The sequence below is a fragment of the Trachurus japonicus genome, chromosome 22, assembly GCF_045865225.1.
Source record: "Trachurus japonicus isolate A0001 chromosome 22, Traja_1.0".
Classification (NCBI taxonomy): Eukaryota; Metazoa; Chordata; class Actinopteri; order Carangiformes; family Carangidae; genus Trachurus; species Trachurus japonicus.
Window position 1 is genome coordinate 4,845,449 of NC_140928.1, and position 16,715 is coordinate 4,862,163.

At 40.5% G+C, this 16,715-nt stretch overlaps 2 protein-coding genes and 5 non-coding genes across 8 annotated transcripts in view; 3 read left to right on the plus strand and 4 right to left on the minus strand.

Moving 5' to 3' along the window:
- LOC146963273 (creatine kinase, testis isozyme-like) overlaps nucleotides 1-16,715 on the plus strand; it is a 205,431-nt gene that overhangs the window by 176,757 nt on the left and 11,959 nt on the right. The window lies entirely within an intron of this gene.
- The window catches only part of exoc3l4 (exocyst complex component 3-like 4), a 46,837-nt gene that overhangs the window by 3,686 nt on the left and 26,436 nt on the right, over nucleotides 1-16,715 (minus strand). For both annotated transcript variants that reach the window (XM_085767432.1, XM_085767433.1), the window contains exons 8-12: nucleotides 15,679-15,777; nucleotides 12,735-12,858; nucleotides 11,040-11,162; nucleotides 10,202-10,354; nucleotides 9,733-9,854 (exon numbers count right to left, since the gene is read on the minus strand). In XM_085767432.1, coding sequence (XP_085623558.1) covers nucleotides 9,733-9,854; nucleotides 10,202-10,354; nucleotides 11,040-11,162; nucleotides 12,735-12,858; nucleotides 15,679-15,777 — 621 coding nt within the window. The remainder of the gene's footprint in view (nucleotides 1-9,732; nucleotides 9,855-10,201; nucleotides 10,355-11,039; nucleotides 11,163-12,734; nucleotides 12,859-15,678; nucleotides 15,778-16,715) is intronic.
- On the minus strand, nucleotides 2,360-2,566 carry LOC146963294 (small nucleolar RNA U3). Its single transcript, XR_015034978.1, has one exon. It is a non-coding gene; the product is annotated as a small nucleolar RNA U3 (small nucleolar RNA).
- On the minus strand, nucleotides 3,585-3,791 carry LOC146963295 (small nucleolar RNA U3). The gene has a single exon (XR_015034979.1). It is a non-coding gene; the product is annotated as a small nucleolar RNA U3 (small nucleolar RNA).
- LOC146963296 (small nucleolar RNA U3) lies at nucleotides 4,408-4,614 on the minus strand. Its single transcript, XR_015034972.1, has one exon. It is a non-coding gene; the product is annotated as a small nucleolar RNA U3 (small nucleolar RNA).
- LOC146963297 (small nucleolar RNA U3) lies at nucleotides 5,348-5,554 on the plus strand. The gene has a single exon (XR_015034966.1). It is a non-coding gene; the product is annotated as a small nucleolar RNA U3 (small nucleolar RNA).
- Nucleotides 7,177-7,383, plus strand: LOC146963298 (small nucleolar RNA U3). Its single transcript, XR_015034967.1, has one exon. It is a non-coding gene; the product is annotated as a small nucleolar RNA U3 (small nucleolar RNA).

Sequence of the window (16,715 nt, forward strand, 5' to 3'; positions counted from 1 at the left end):
AGGTAGAGGCTAGACAGGCCAGATAGATTAGAGTCCAGATCAAGGGCGCCGGAATGGGGGGGCCAAGGGGCCATTGGCCCCCCCACTTTACGCCCCTGCCCTGCTCTACTGGTCACTGATCACCATAGGCCGCTATCCCGGTTTCAATAATTCCCCCGGTCCCACCCACATCAAATGAAATAAACAAATAAAACATAGGCTAGAAGAATCTTTCCTTTAAAATCAAATCTAATGCTACTCTGTCTGTAGTGCAGCCCAGTAGGCTAAGTAGTCCCAATTCAAGTCTCTCCGGCCATATGGTGCCCACGTGAATGCACAGCTGAACGAAGCTTCTCCGGCTTCCGTCGTCCTCCCTCCGCTTATTAGTCACCTTCACCTTCGTCACCTTCTCATCCTGTAGGCTTCATCCACAAACACTGTGGACCAAGTCAAAGTCCTTCCTAATTAATCAATATTAGAACGTCTCGTCTCTGACCAAGTGCACCATCTCAGAAAGTGCAACTTCTGCTCTGCCGGTGAGCGAAGGGAAGTTTACTTTGAAAAAATGCGAGGAAAAGATGAATTAATTTAACCTTAAGTGTTAATAGCCTAGGCTAGTTCAGCTTTGGTGATATGCCTTTAGTTATTTTCAATTCCAGGTGTTTTACAGTTGTTACAGTCATTTCACCTGGAGATGACGTACATGCCAGGTGATGAACCGGACTACAGCGGCGAGAGATTTATGACGTTACGTACAGTAATTCAATAATCAATATTAACTAGGGCGAGTATGGTGTCTGCTTATTTCCAGCATGTCACTGTCTGTTTACAAAATCACCATCTAGCTTATTCCTAAAGTTTGTGAAGTGTGTGTGGAGCGGTCAAGCGGACCTGCTGACAGATGTGCAGCTGACAGCCATGACATCACCAAACCTGAGCCACCAGCTGATCCTCCCTCGCGCACGTCCTGAGGACGGGACAAAGTCTCCTGGATATTATTTTTTCTTTTCCTTTATTCATTTCTAACTGGCTCGTTTTGCCAGTAAAAACCATAACTTGTGAGAAAAAGAAGAGACGCAGAAAACAACAAAATGGAAACATTGTAATAACTCCTGTGGCCACAGCTGGCCGAGTGGTCTATAACAGCTGTCTTTATGAAGCGAGCACAGTCACGGACTGAGACAAAGTTATTTAGCTACATAAAGTCCAAACGTCTGTCTAAGCAGACGTTGACCTTAAGCATTGTTCCTATTATTAAAACATGAATGACAAGAATAAGAGGTGAAAAGTAGCCGCTGCAGACTGATGCGCCACAGACCTGAGTGCTCATAAACTGTTACTTCAGCTTTTACAAAGGCTGATTTTCTGCTTGATCCATGATGATTAATTTACCTACAGAAAAACTAAATGCATGGTAAAAGTAACATTACTAATATTTTAGAGATCTCAAATTCACAAATTATGTTTTCTATTATTAAAATTCTGATTAAAAATTGGGTCAGGTCGGACCACGGGCTTCTTTTATTTTTTTTATTTTTGCCGTGGTCCAGCTGAGAGACTGCTCGTGAGTCCGGCTGCATCAGGTCCAGGCTTCAACACCTGGATCGGACCGGGTCGGGTCGTTGAGAACCTAGCAGTTTATAGAAACTGCTCAAACGGGCTTTAAGAGGTGTATTCACAACATTTTATTTACTTAAACCTGCAGCCAGACCAGCACAGGGGACCGGAGTATAGGGCTTTCTTTTTTTTCTCTTCTTTTTTTTGAGAAGTTACGGTAGGCATGACGGTCTGGGAGATGCTGGCGGAGGGGGATTACGCATGCATTGTGCTGGTATTACGCATCACGACCGGACACTACAAATGACTATTGCACCGACAGTGAGTGTGTAAATCTATGCCCCGTAACAACCCAACCTCCATGGCCCCCCCACCTCTAAAATGAATCCGGCGCCGCTGGTCCAGATAGGTAGAGAGAGTCCAGTGGGAACATAGGGCTGTGGGAACATAGGCACGCTCCCGCCTATTGCTAACAAATCAACATGTTGATTTGATGTCATTATCTTGGTTAGCATGCTAACATGCTCACAGTGACAGAGATCTAACAGGTTCGTGTTCAACACCTTAGCTAACATGCTCACGATGACAGTTACAGTAATGTGTTGATGTTCATTTTAAACATCTTGGTTAGCATGCTAATTACACATCAGTGCTTGAACTTTCTATGGTTTATCAATGAAACAGAAACATCTACAGTGTTTATTGCAAAACTAAATAAATGTCAGTAAAACAGGAAAAAAAGAAGAGAAGTTACAGATAAGCAGTCCTTGGAAAGCATATGAGGAACCTCAATTTAGTCTAACATTGTAAAATTAAGCAGCTGTCCACTCAGACCATGTTTCCTCCATCAGCGTCTCCTTCAGAAACACTGAACAGTCTGCAACAGTGGAGAAGAAACAAAGTCTTCCCACCAGTTTCCTGCTCTGAAGGAAACATCGTCACTCTTCATCGTGGGCAGCGAGACCAAACTCTTTAGAAACACATTTCTCAAGTCAACGACTATAGAAATGATCCCTGAAAGTATAGTCTTGGTTTGTTCTGGATGTTTCTCAGGCTCTTGTGTCTACAGACGACCACTTTGACTCCTGGTGGTCTCATGAAGACCAGGAGGACACGCCTCCTACTATCACAGCTTCTTTATCTGTTGCTAAACTTATTAAAACTAAATCATATTCGTCAGTGACGTCAAACTTCACATCAATTAGCAGCAGGTTTCTTATAACGTTGGTGTGTCATGAGTTGGTTGCAGAAACTGTAACAGGTCTTTTCAAAAAGATTTGGAGATGACAAAGATTTGAGAAACTGTAGCCTATGCTTGATTTGCATTAGTGAATTTTCCAAATAGAGAAACAGTTTCAACATTTAAGCGAACCTTAGAAATTCTAGTATTGTTCATTTTTAGAAATGTTAGATCCGTCAGGAGATGAAGGGTAAGAAAAATAGTCCATATAGGCCTATCAGTAACAGAGCTTAAAGAATGGGGACATTAAAAAGAAAACCAGATATTAGAAAGCACATGAGACACTCTTCTCAATTTAACAGTTTCAGATTAAGCAGCTGTCCACTCAGACCATGTTTCCTCCATCAGTGTCTCCTTCAGAAACACTGAACAGTCTTCAACAGTGGAGAAGAACCACTCAGACCATGTATCCTCAACTAGGCTAATGTGTTATGTAATAATCATGTTTACCATCTTGGTTAGCATGCTGCTATGCTCACAGTGACAGAGATCTAACAGGTTTGTGTTCAACACCTTAGCTAACATGCTCACAATGACAGTTAATATGTTGAGGTTCATTTTAAACATATTGATTAGCAAGTGCTTGAACTTTCTATGGTTATTATTAACCTTTATTTTACCAGGCAAATTGCTTGAGATAAAAAAAATCTCTTTTACAAGCAGATGAAACAAAAACATCTACAGTGTTCATTGCAAAACTAAATAAATGTCAGTAAAACAGGAAAAGAAGAGAAGTTACAGATAAGCAGACCTTGGAAAGCATATGAGAAACATCAATTTAGTTTAACATTGTAAAAATAAGCAGCTGTCCACTCAGACCATGTTTCCTCCATCAGTGTCTCCTTGAGAAACACTGAACAGTCTTCAACAGTGGAGAAGAAACAAAGTCTTCCCACCAGTTTCCTGCTCTGAAGGAAACATCTTCACTCTTCATTGTGGGCAGCGAGACCAAACTCTTTAGAAACACATTTCTCAAGTCAAGGACTAAAGAAATGATCCCTGAAAGTATAGTCTTGGTTTGTTCTGGATGTTTCTCAGGCTCTTGTATCTACAGACGACCACTTTGACTCCTGGTGGTCTCATGAGGACCAGGAGGACACACCTCCTACTATCACAGTTTTGTCTGCAGCTTCATCGTCCACAGGATTCGTGTTTCTGTCTTTCTAAGCAGAAAGTGACTTAAAGGTTTTCAAACACATGGCAACACATCTGTCTCTTCATTGACTAATTCATGGAGGTTTGTTGAGTCATTGCTGGACTTTCTCCTCTTGGGAAAATGTTGGTCTTCACTGTAGAGAAGTTGGTGTGATATCAGCTGATAAGTCTGAAACATCCAGCAGGGCTGATGGAGATGGAAAACGAACATGCCAAAGACAAACTGACACCAAACCAGAATCAAATCTGACCTAAAAGTAAATCACATAAACCTGAAACAAATCTGGTGCTAATTTAAATGGATGTTTACTCTCCAACATGACTAACACCCAACACCTCCTCCAAGTCCAAGTGAAGGAAAACCAAAGGATTTTCTTTCCAGAACTTCTTAAGTGATGGGATTATTGGAGAACTTGGAAAGTATATATGAAAACATATGTTATTTTGACATTTTTTTATTCTAAAGTAAACAGCTGTCCACTCAGACCATGTTTCCTCCATCAGTGTCTCCTTCAGAAACACTGAACAGTCTTCAACAGTGGAGAAGAAACAAAGTCTTCCCACCAGTTTCCTGCTCTGAAGGAAACATCTTCACTCTTCATCGTGGGCAGCGAGACCAAACTCTTTAGAAACACATTTCTCAAGTCAAGGACTAAAGAAATGATCCCTGAAAGTATAGTCTTGGTTTGTTCTGGATGTTTCTCAGGCTCTTGTATCTACAGACGACCACTTTGACTCCTGGTGGTTTCTAATCCTACTCCTGGTTTCTATGCCTCCTACTATCACAGCTTTAACACTGATAGATTTATAAATTGCATCTTTTTTTTAATGAGCTCTATCAGTAAAGTCATTTTGGTTTGACTTGAACATGGAGTGTATTTTCCTGATCCAGGTAACAGGACAGCAAATGACCTCAAAGGTTTTATGCATAATCTCTGCTCTGAAACTTTCAATGTCATTTCAATGTTGCCTTTAATTTCCATGACCATTCGTCGTATCCTCAGTGACTCGCAACAACCAATAAAGGGCGTGTGGTTGGGGAAACGAATGGTTTAATGTATCACAACCTCCAGTTTATGTAATTGGTTGTGCTGCTTTTGGAGTTTGGTCTGCACCAGAATCAGTGTTTACCACACAACAAGCTCAAGTGGAGTTCTTTGATGTTGTTTAATGTTAACATAGCGTAGATGAGGTTCTAAGGTTTAATATGTCTGGAGACAACAAAATGTCTAATCACAGAATCAGAGACAGATTTACATTTACTTCTAAAGAAGCCTCCCAGTAGATACTGTCGATATGATCTGCAAAAACAAGTCACTTTCATCACTGATAGTAGGAGGTGTGTCCTCATGAGACCACCAGGAGTCAAAGTGGCCGTCTGTAGATACAAGAGCCTGAGAAACATCCAGAAAAACCAAGACTATACTTTCAGGGATCATTTCTATAGTTGTTGACTTGAGAAATGTGTTTCTAAAGAGTTTGGTCTCGCTGCCCACGATGAAGAGTGAAGATGTTTCCTTCAGAGCAGGAAACTGGTGGGAAGACTTTGTTTCTTCTCCACTGTTGAAGACTGTTCAGTGTTTCTGAAGGAGACACTGATGGAGGAAACATGGTCTGAGTGGACAGCTGCTTATTTTCACAATGTCAAACAACAAACAGATCATGCTTTGCCTCATTAGTCTCTGCTTGCTTAAATTGCAGAGATATGTTCTTTAATTGCTGTTTTTCTTTAACTTTGATCTCTTTTTCCGGTGAACATTTTTTTTTATCCTTCATCTCTACTGCATCTGTCCAACCTTCCTCTATAACTATGATTTCTAGGCTTAAAGCAGAAGTAAGTGGTCCGGTCGTTTTCGCTAATGCTGCGTTCCAGGCAGGCTTTTGAAATCGTAAATTACAGCTTCAAGTCACAACTTACGACTTTGCAGCGTTCCAGGCAACCCACTCGTGTTTTTCCGACCTGTTTTACCGGTGAAAGTCACTATAACGGCCACTCGTAACTTCCGACCGGTGAACTCGTACCAGATCGACCTGGTACCACTTCACGGTCGGAAAAATACGAGTTTCCTTGAACGCACCATAACAGTCCTCGTCCCTACGTCGCCACATTCACAGCGTTCCTTGGCTGCACACACAGCCCTGCATGCCGTTCTCTCTCCTCATTGGATAAAAACTGTAGGATACAATAAATGTTTTCTCCTCGGCTCAGAGCAGAGCAGAGTGACTGACAGACCCGTGTTTCAGTCCAAACACTCTATGTAAGTGATTGCTGTCGGAAGATGTAACTATTTAAGACTTATATTAACACAAATATATCACTTACGGTACTTCTGCTTTAACTTAAATGTTAAAAACACACTTTCTCTATTTTGGAAACTTCACCAGTGAAAATCAAGTGTTCAGTTTCTCAAATCTTTCTGAAAAGACCTATATTATCTGCAACCGACCCATGATACAATAACGTTAAGAAGAAACATGTGCTATGAGACCAAAGACAAATTTCCACATTGTGGACAATAAATGAAACTAACTAACTAACTAACTAACTAATTGATGTTAAAGCAGATATCAGTGGAATGTTTTTGTTAATATAAGTCCTAAATAGTCCTATTTTCCGTCAGCAATCACTTACATGAAGTATTTCAGCCTAAACACGAGTCTCTCCGTCACTCTGCTCTGCTGTAACCCGAGGAGAAAATTTTCCTTGTGGGATACAAGTGTTATCCAATGAGGGGAGAGAACGGCATGAAGGGCTGTGTGTGCAGCCAAGGGATGCGCGTGAATGTGGTGACGTAGCACGAGGACCAGTTGATGCCTGACAAGGGCGGGGGCTGCTAACTCATGGTGCGTTCAAGGAAACTCGTACTTTGTGTTTTTTCCTTCCTGTGAAGTCATACCAGTTCGATCTGGTACGAGTTCACGGGTCGGAAGTTACGAGTGGCCGTTATAGGGAACTTTCACAGACAACAGGACGGTAAAAACACGAGCTACGGGTTACCTGGAACGCTACCAAGTCGTAGTTGTGACTTGAAGCTGTAACTTACGGTTTCAAAAGCCTGCCTTGAACACAGCATTAGCCGAAACGGCCTTGCCACTGATATCTGCTTTAAGTTTGGCGTCACCGAAGCACTAGATGAAGAAGCTGTGATGGTAGACGGCATAGAAGCCAGAAGCAAAACTAAACCACCAGGAGTCAAAGTGGTCGTCTGTAGATACAAGAGCCTGAGAAACATCCAGAACAAACCAAGACTATACTTTCAGGGATCATTTCTATAGTTGTTGACTTGAGAAATGTGTTTCTAAAGAGTTTGGTCTCGCTGCCCACGATGAAGAGTGAAGATGTTTCCTTCAGAGCAGGAAACTGGTGGGAAGACTTTGTTTCTTCTCCACTGTTGAAGACTGTTCAGTGTTTCTGAAGGAGACACTGATGGAGGAAACATGGTCTGAGTGGACAGCTGCTTATTTTTACAATGTTAAACTAAATTGATGTTTCTCATATGCTTTCCAAGGTCTGCTTATCTGTAACTTCTCTTCTTTTCCTGTTTTACTGACATTTATTTAGTTTTGCAATGAACACTGTAGATGTTTTTGTTTCATCTGCTTGTAAAAGAGATTTTTTTTATCTCAAGCAATTTGCCTGGTAAAATAAAGGTTAATAATAACCATAGAAAGTTCAAGCACTTGCTAATCAATATGTTTAAAATGAACCTCAACATATTAACTGTCATTGTGAGCATGTTAGCTAAGGTGTTGAACACAAACCTGTCACTGTGAGCATAGCAGCATGCTAACCAAGATGGTAAACATGATTATTACATAACACATTAGCCTAGTTGAGGAAACATGATCTGAGTGCACGTGTGAGTTGAGAAAATGTTTTCTTTGATAAGCTACTGTATCCGGCCTTTCAATCTTTACTTGAAAACAATGTATTTCCATCTATTGCTGTCAAGTAATCTAACAGTTGAATAAGAAAGATCAACTGAAAGCAATTACCGGTACTATGTAGGGAACAGGGTCAGTCTAATGTCAACAATGTAGAGGATGTGTGGCAGTAGATTGTTTTGTGCATGAAATTGAGGAAGTTTCCTCCACACTGCTCAGTGTAGAGCTGATGTTTTCCTTTAAAATATGAAGACTTTGTTTCTTCTCCACTGTTAAAGACTGTTCAGTGTTTCTGAAGGAGACACTGATGGAGGAAACATGGTCTGAGTGGAGCTTATGATGGATAAAAAGTCCATGAGTTTTTTTTAATCAAATGTGGAAGTGCTTTTTGAATGTATTTCCTAGATTTCAGTTCAGCATTGACGCTGTTGCATAGTCTTTGGCCGGTTTGATTGACTAATGCCCTCATGTGTCTGTGCCACTCAGCAGTTTGAAACCTGTGATTTCAGAGCAGAGGTCAACACCATCTTCTCAAGGCCACTAACTCCGGTTCATTCAGCACATTAATGACATACATTTCAGTTTAATCATAATATTACATTATTATATTACATCATCTGCGTCAGACTTAAAAATCTTGACAATAACCTTACAGATGTTGCCTTTGTTTGGGCTTGATATTCCTCACTTTTTACATAAACATTGGATGCAGCCAAATGATCTCTGCTCTGTTTTGGGTAAAACAGTTACTAATTCATGTCCTTGTTCTCATGGTGATAATGTTTTACATCTAGTTTGGCTCATTATAGTCCAAAAAAGGGGGTAAGGTAAGGTAACCTGTTCCACTTGAATCTGTTCAAGTTGCTTCTGTCTCTCTAACAGAAGCAACTACTGACACAATCACAAAGAGGAAGCTTCGGCACATTTTTAGTCTTTCAAAAAAGAAATGAAAATCAGGATGTTGGAAATGTCCTCATTTTGGATTTTTTTTTTTTTTCGTGTGTTTTTGTTGATTTTGCGATGTTCAACTCCAAACCACTTTCTTTCAAAACAGACATAATGACTTCCTTGTAAGTTTTATTTTAACAGACAGGCCTTATGAAAACCTGTGCAGTGCTACAAGGGAAACCCCCTCTCCTTTGTTGATCCATGTGACTTTGTCCTCCTTGGTTCATAAACCACTGGAACAACACAAACCTCAACTACTATTATCCTGTGTTTCCTATTTATGTTTAGCTACTAACCTTGAGGGCCAAGCGTCATCCCCACCACACCCCCACAAACCTGAGTTTTCCTCTGAAGCTTGTGCATGTTTCAACTACAGCTGATATGAGTCAAAGTCTTGTGACATTGTGACATCTTCAACTTTAACTTTGTATTTAATTTGCTTTTGTAAAAAAAAAACAAAAAAAACACTGTAGATATTTTTGTTTCATTCAAAAACCCAGGAAAGTTCATGCACTATGTGTTAGCATGTTAGCTAAGATGTTGAACATGAACATGTTAGCGCTCTGTCATTGTGAGCATATCAACGCTAACCAAGATGTTGACATGATTAACACTTTTGCCTAGTGTATGTGAGCATGTTAGCATGATGCTAACTAAGATAGCTACTGAACATAAAATCAACATTTTAGCTCTATTTTGTTAGCATATTAGCATCCTAACCAAGACGTTGGACATTAATCAACATGTTAATGATGACCTCCATTTGTCCAGCTAATTAGCGCCGTGTTGGCAGAGTCTTTTTCCTTCATCCTACTCGTGGTGTTTCGACCAACTGGTACAAACCAAACGTTTTGGAGACTTTAGACCAGTGACTTCATCAGTCACCTATGGGATCTACCTATCTATCTACCAAAGAATACAAGAGAGTATGAAAAACATTTTTTGTAGGATTTACTATTCATGCTCACCTGAAGTCGGGGTATTTTGTCACTAAAGGCTCAAGGTGGCTCTTTATGTCCTTCTTGTCTTTCTGTCCGATGATAACACTCAGGTCGTCTCCCACTGACTGAAGCCACTCATGAGTCGTCTCCTACGACAGAAGAAACAATCAGTGAGCTGCTGCTGACTTCACATATGATTTTAATTCTTTTAAAACACTGTTTAAATTACTTTTCCAATCTTTGCTTTTGGATGAATTATTGAATAATCAAACTATTTCCATACCATTTACTTCATTGCCATCACAGTCAGACAGTAGACTAAATACTGTACTGTATTTACTCAAGTACTGCATTGAGTAGGTTAGCTTCTGATTTTAGACAGTTGTATTTTTCTTGAGTATTTTTATTCTCTGTTATTTACACTTTTGATCCACATTTCAGTGACAAATATGTACATATATTGATTTATCTAAGTTTTTTTTTTTTTTTTTTTTACCATTTCGTCAAACACAAGACAAAGTTTAGACCACTGTCCACGGATCTTTCCTGCCGCCGTCTCGTGTTTCTGGTTCTTGCAAGAGTAGTTGTTCTTCATCAGCTGGCCGATGTATTCCTTCACCACGTGGTAGTGGAGGCGGCTCGCAAATTCCTGTTGCCAGGAAACATATACACACACACACCGATGCAAACACACACACACACACACACAAGGAGGGATGTGGCACAAAAACAGGACAGGCACAAAAAAGGGGAAATGTTAAATGAAGTCAGGAGACATTTGGGTCTTTATTCGTCCATCACATGATCAGCAGGTTTCAGATCATCTGAGCCGACACCTCTACTTCCACGTATTCATTAGTCCCAAGAGTTGCCAAGAGTTCACACATCTAACCGAGATGTTTTCTGCAGTAGCAGCATCCGGCCAAAAACAATGGTGCCCAGATTGATTCACTGGAACTTCCAAGAGGGTCGACGAAAAGTAAATAAAGACTTCCCCTGCTTCAGATCTCCGAAGCGATTATAGAGAGAAACTTTAACAATGAATTATTTTTCTTTTCCATCTTCTTCAGCTTTTGTGCTCATTAAACAAAGTAGCCTATCATCTTATAAATACAACGAAACAAACATTAAACCACCTGTTCATGTGATTTTTTTTAAACCAAAGGCCTCGGTTCTATATCTGGTTCGACTAATGAGGGGAAAATACCAATAATGATTTGGCCCTGACCGGGAAAATATATCAGATTATTTTCTTTGGAGAGCAGCCAATCATGTGTGTATATTGTCTAATGAGTTCGCTGTAAAGAATTATCAGCTGGTGTTGTTTTCCTCACCTGGGCGTGAGGAGGCCTCATGAGAGCGCAGTGCTCGGAAAGCCGTTCTGTCCGATTGTAAAGCTGACTGAAGTCTTCATCATTGGTCAGCCACTTCCTGGTCATCATTCTTCTCAGGTACACCTGCAGAAACAATACGGACAGATGAGTCAGACTGGAAAACTCCAACCATGATCAACGTTACACTTACACAACAACACAAAGGGATGCTATTTTTAAAAACTTTTTTAACTTTCCCATTTCAGATACCAAAGTCAGTGCTTTATTCTCCACTCAAGCTTCACTACATTAGTTGCCACATTTTCATTAGCAAGTCCAGCTGCAGGGTGGATTGGATGAGTTCGCATATAAAAAAGAAAATGATGCAATGAATTTCTTCATTCATTTTCATTTCCCTATGTATGTTCATATCACATAAATGACGTTAAGGTTTGCTGTGTAATCAAAGTTTGGGATTTTTTTTAAGTGAAAACAAGAAAACAAAGATAATGAAAGAAAGTGGAACATGAGCAAAGGTCAACGGGTCAGATTAAGACATTATATCCCATTAAATATTCGCAAGTATTATTCAACAAAAAGTAGAAACATTTAAGGATTAATTTTAGTATTTTCCAGGCAGGATCTGTGTATAATAAGAAAAAAACTATTTGTGCATGTTTATTTCCCAGAGTCATTTTTTCTGTCGACAGCCTTGAGACAAGAAACTAGTCCAGAGGCTGCGCTTACAGTAACACAAACAATTTATACAATATGACAATCAGCAGTGCAGTTTGGAAAACAACAGGTTGTGCAGAGGTAAAAGATGATGCTAAAATAAATCAATGTCTGATATTGGAAGGAGAAAACATGGGGTGTTTAAAGCATGAACTGCCATGAGCTGATGACCATCCTCCAAGACAGTGGGAGGGTTGTCACCGGTAAAACAAAAAATACCAACCAATCACTGATTCTGGTTTTTTAAATAGTGAAGAAAAGCTGCTTTTATTCAACATGTAGCGGGAAACTGACTATTGATCGGACACAAACAAGTGCTTTGTAGGTGTAAAATTGAGTCCTAGATGAAGAATTTGAATGTTTTCTGTCTGACCGGCTGATTGGTATTTGATGCAGCAAGGTTGTTTGGTGACTCACTGGCCGTTTAGCATTGTTGACAGATTGTGGATACAGATAGGAGAACGCCAAACACTAGAAAGCTATAGTTTCTGTGTGATGGAGGTAAAACTTGTTCCTCTAACCTAACCTGTGGTGCCAAAGCTAAACCATATACAGTATTACCCAAACATTCATTGTTGAGGAAGTTACCAATTACCTCCCTTGCCTTCTCTTGGTCGGGCACCTTACCAAGACACTGTTAGTTCACGCCTGGTTGACAATTTACCACAGTGACTAACGTCCTGTTTTCACTTCTGATTTATCGTTGTACAATATTGTGCTGGTCCAGAGGAGGTTCAGGAAAGGAGTATCCTCTTTCCATTTCCTCTTTTACAAACCACAAAAGAAAACGACTGCTGGCATTGAGGAAACAAAAACGATGGAGGATTGATGATTGATCAGTGATCCGTTATCCTACCTTATTGTCTCTTTTTATTTATTATGCATATTGTGGAGCGTCCACCCAACCGAAGCTTCTCACAATGTATGTACTTGTACATCCATGTGACAATAAACTTCTTGAATCTTGAATCTTGAATCTACCTGGACCTCCACTTTGAACTGCTCCTCCATGCTCTGCAGGAACCTGGTGATGAGCGACGTCACCTCTCTCTTGAACTCCTCCGCCTCTTTCGGACAGGCAGCCTTATACTCGTCCATGTGCTGCCTGCAGGAGGAAAAACAGGAAGACACAACATTTATAACGTGATAAATTTACTTGTGTAATGTTTTGGCTCTTTTCTGTCTGTAAAAACTGCTCCAATGCCTGCAGTGGTCTCTGCATCTGACTTTACCTCAGTTTTAAAGTGATAGTTCAACATCTTGGCAAATTGGCCCATTGCCATAATCCCTATAGTCATAGCAGTAGGTTCGTTACCTTTAATTGTCGGTGCAAGCTATTTTTAGAACGGCAGAGCAGAGCCGTGAGCTGCTCAGAGCTACGCTACGGAGGCTAATGGGATTTCTTGGTTTCCCTCATCAAACTCATCAAATACACAATCCAACAACTCCAAAACGCTCTGGTGGACAAGTTGTGACCTGCACATTCACCACGCTATGAGATAATAACACAACGTTACCAGACAGAGACGTTTTAGAGGGAAAGTCATGCAAAACCGCTGATGCTGATGCACGTTGCCTTCAGGGACAGTTTTTCATCAAGCAGTCTCATGGTCACAACTTGTCCACCAGAGCGTTTTGGAGTTGTTGGATTGTGTATTTGATGAGTTTGATGAGGACAAAGAGTAGACACGGTCGCGCACATCCAGTTCAATAGGTGCTGGCCTCAAAAAATGTGGACAGGAAAAGCAAAAAGAGGAGACCGCACACATCAGCTCCCTTATGTGCAGATTTTATTAGCACATTAATAGTAACGTTTCGAGCTCATAGCTCTTCATCAGACACTCTGATGAGTCTGATGAAGAGCTATGAGCTCGAAACGTTACTATTAATGTGCTAATAAAATCTGCACATAAGGGAGCTGATGTGTGCGGTCTCCTCTTTTTGCTTTTCATGAGTTTGATGAGGGAAACCAAGAAATCCCATGAGCCTCCGTAGTGTAGCTCTGAGCAGCTCGCGGCTCTGCTACGCCGTTCTAAAAATAGCTTGCACCGACAATTAAAGGTAACGAACCTACTGCTATGACTATAGGGACTATGGCAATGAGCCAATTTGCCAAAATATTGAACTATCCCTTTAAGATGCATTTCATATCCAAACTATCCAGATAGGATACAATTCGACCGGATAGCATCTACACCTGGCATTAATATGCGTCTCCACTGTCCACATTGAGATCCGATTGAGATCCAATCACATATTTGCACGGGTAAATTAAACATTTAGTAGAAGTATTTCCACACGTGTAGTTGTATGTGGATACAGGATGCATTACCGTTTATACTTGTGTTCAATGTGGTCACAATGTGTCCTTGACCAGGTGGTTTGGCCGATCGGATCACAATCCGTCCTCAATGTGTCTTTACACCTGTACTTTCATTTGCTAAAGCAGTATCCGATCACTGAAAATGCCTGTTAATGCCAGGTGTAAATGGGGTAACAGTCAGGAGGAATCGTCCTCTGGGACATGAATATCTGTGTGAAACCTCACTGTGATCCATCAAGTAGCTGTTGAGGCATTTCCGTTTGACCTTTTGCTGGAATCTGTTTTTCCAGAGACAGTGTCCCAGTTTTCTAATGCACCACTTCCTCCTTAAAGAGGAGCATTAATAAGAATATAATGAGTAGTCAATCAAATAAGTCTTTAAAGCCACAAAGCGGAGCAAAGAATCCAAGTATTACAGTAACATACATCACCATTACGATAAATAATAACCGATCATTATGCTTCTCTCTAAATTAAAGTTGTTTATACTGTGAAACTCTGAGTTCTTGGCTTTTGGAATGTAAATAAAATTCACGCACACAAACAACATTTTTCTCTTTTGACCTCTGACATGTTTTTGTTTCTTCTTGGGAAAAAGACACAACTTGTTCCAGTGTTTCTCATGAACATTCAAACCCACAAAACCAGTTTTTAGGTGTTAAATAAGGTCAGTTATGTTGTGTTTAGCACGTTTTGAACATAATTTCATGTAGTCAGTGCTTCTTTTCTGCTCAGCACAGCTGCGGTGCATCAAGTCGAGAAACCAGACGTCCTTGAACGACCCGACATAACACTACAGCCATCTGTTGTGACTGGATCTGCCTGCTGCATGGTTTTGGTTCTGTGCCTCCGCTCTCGCTGCTTTCGCTTTCCCATGCGAACAATGCAGCAGCGTTTCGCGCTCGCAGCCCCGATTCCCGGAAACCATGTGAGGCGGCGCCTCTGCCAGAGCTGGCTGCTATATCCTCCAATCCAAGGCGAGTTGCATGACCTAATTTTAAGAGGGTATGCATGCAGCGAGCCAGCCTCTAATGTGCAGTCTAGAGGAGCATTCCCCCTAAACAACTCTGAGCCAGAGTCTGCATGAACACTTGGAGTTAAGTCAAGAATAGCTCAGAGATAAATCAGCCAAAAAAACAAAAGCTCCTCTGGCCTTTTAAATTCTCACAACGTACACCACAGTCTAAAGTATATTCCTTCAAAATAAAAGCCCAAACATGTTCCAAGAAGTTAGTTACAGTGTGAAGCAGCAGGATTTTTATTTGATTTTTACCAAGCTGCGTTATTTTACTTCACATTTCAGCATTTTAACTTTTGCATATTGATCTTTGACTAATGCATCAGGCTCTGTGGCCTTTCAAATGAGAGCTTGCGTTCAAGGGCCTTATGGGTATTATAATAGAAATAGAAATTAAAGTAAATTTTCACTCCCCATGGGCAATAAAGATGAATCCTTTTGTGTTTGATAGAAATGAATTTACTAAATGTCCCTGTGGACATTTTGAGCTTTTATTTTGAAGTTGAACATGAGTGAAGAAACAGCTGTGATCTCATTCCTGTGCCTGCCGGTGTAAATGCCCTGCAGGAAGTCACGTGACTTACAGTAAAGAAGTGAAGGCATTGATGTACGTTATCTGATACTCAGTCCAGAGCGGCTGCGGTTTCAGATCGCCGCAGCAACGGTTGAACTCCTCCTCAAACCTGCAGAGGAGAAGAGGAGACGGATTTAGTTTTTGCAGACGACTTGACAGGGTTAAAACAAACCAAAACACTCCCACATGCATAAAAGGATTTTGGGAGTCTTTCATAAACATTAAGTGAAATCATTTTTATCCATAAAACACGATAATACCAAAATTGGCCTCAAGGGAATTACACAGAGAAGATGAAATAACAGGGATTTTACATTAAAAAGTGCAGATAGTTGATTATTCTCACAACAGATAATGACGTTTTTTTTTAATATAAGGTAAAATCTTTAGCCTGAAACTGAAACCAAAACTAAGAACTAAATCTGAATATTTACGATTATAGAGTTGGAATTAGACTTCAGTAATTCTGTCACGTGAACTCAGTATTTTTCCCTCTGGTTGTTTATGTTGTTACTGTTTATCTTCATAGATAGAATAGTGTTTGTTTTGTTTCCTTTTTCCTGTGACTGTATATTTGGAGCAGAAATGATGATACATCTCCTGAGGAAGAGGAGGAGTTCGGTGCTTCATCTGATCTTGTCTGTTTTAGTTTTGAGATAAAGAGTGATGAGGCCGAGGGTCTTCTCCGTGGTGGGGAAGTTAAAACAAAACAGACGGAGCAGATATTCTCACGTTGCTTAATAACCGTGGTTGCAGCAGGATCCTGTTTCTGCTGTGTTTAAGTTTGTTTTTCTGGTTTCCCCCCAAAACATACACCCACACACACCTACACACACACACATGCACACCTTCCTCTTTTACCAATACTTTCCTATAGAGCAGCTGATTGTCTCATAATGTTCTTATTGAAAATAGGCAACGCTGAGAGGAATCACCAAAACAAAGAGCTATGAGGGGCTGAAAGGCTTCGGAGTTCCTTGTTACCCCGAGGCCACGAAGAAAAGAGTCAAATCTGTTTTATATTGTGACCTACAGTACAGTCGCCTC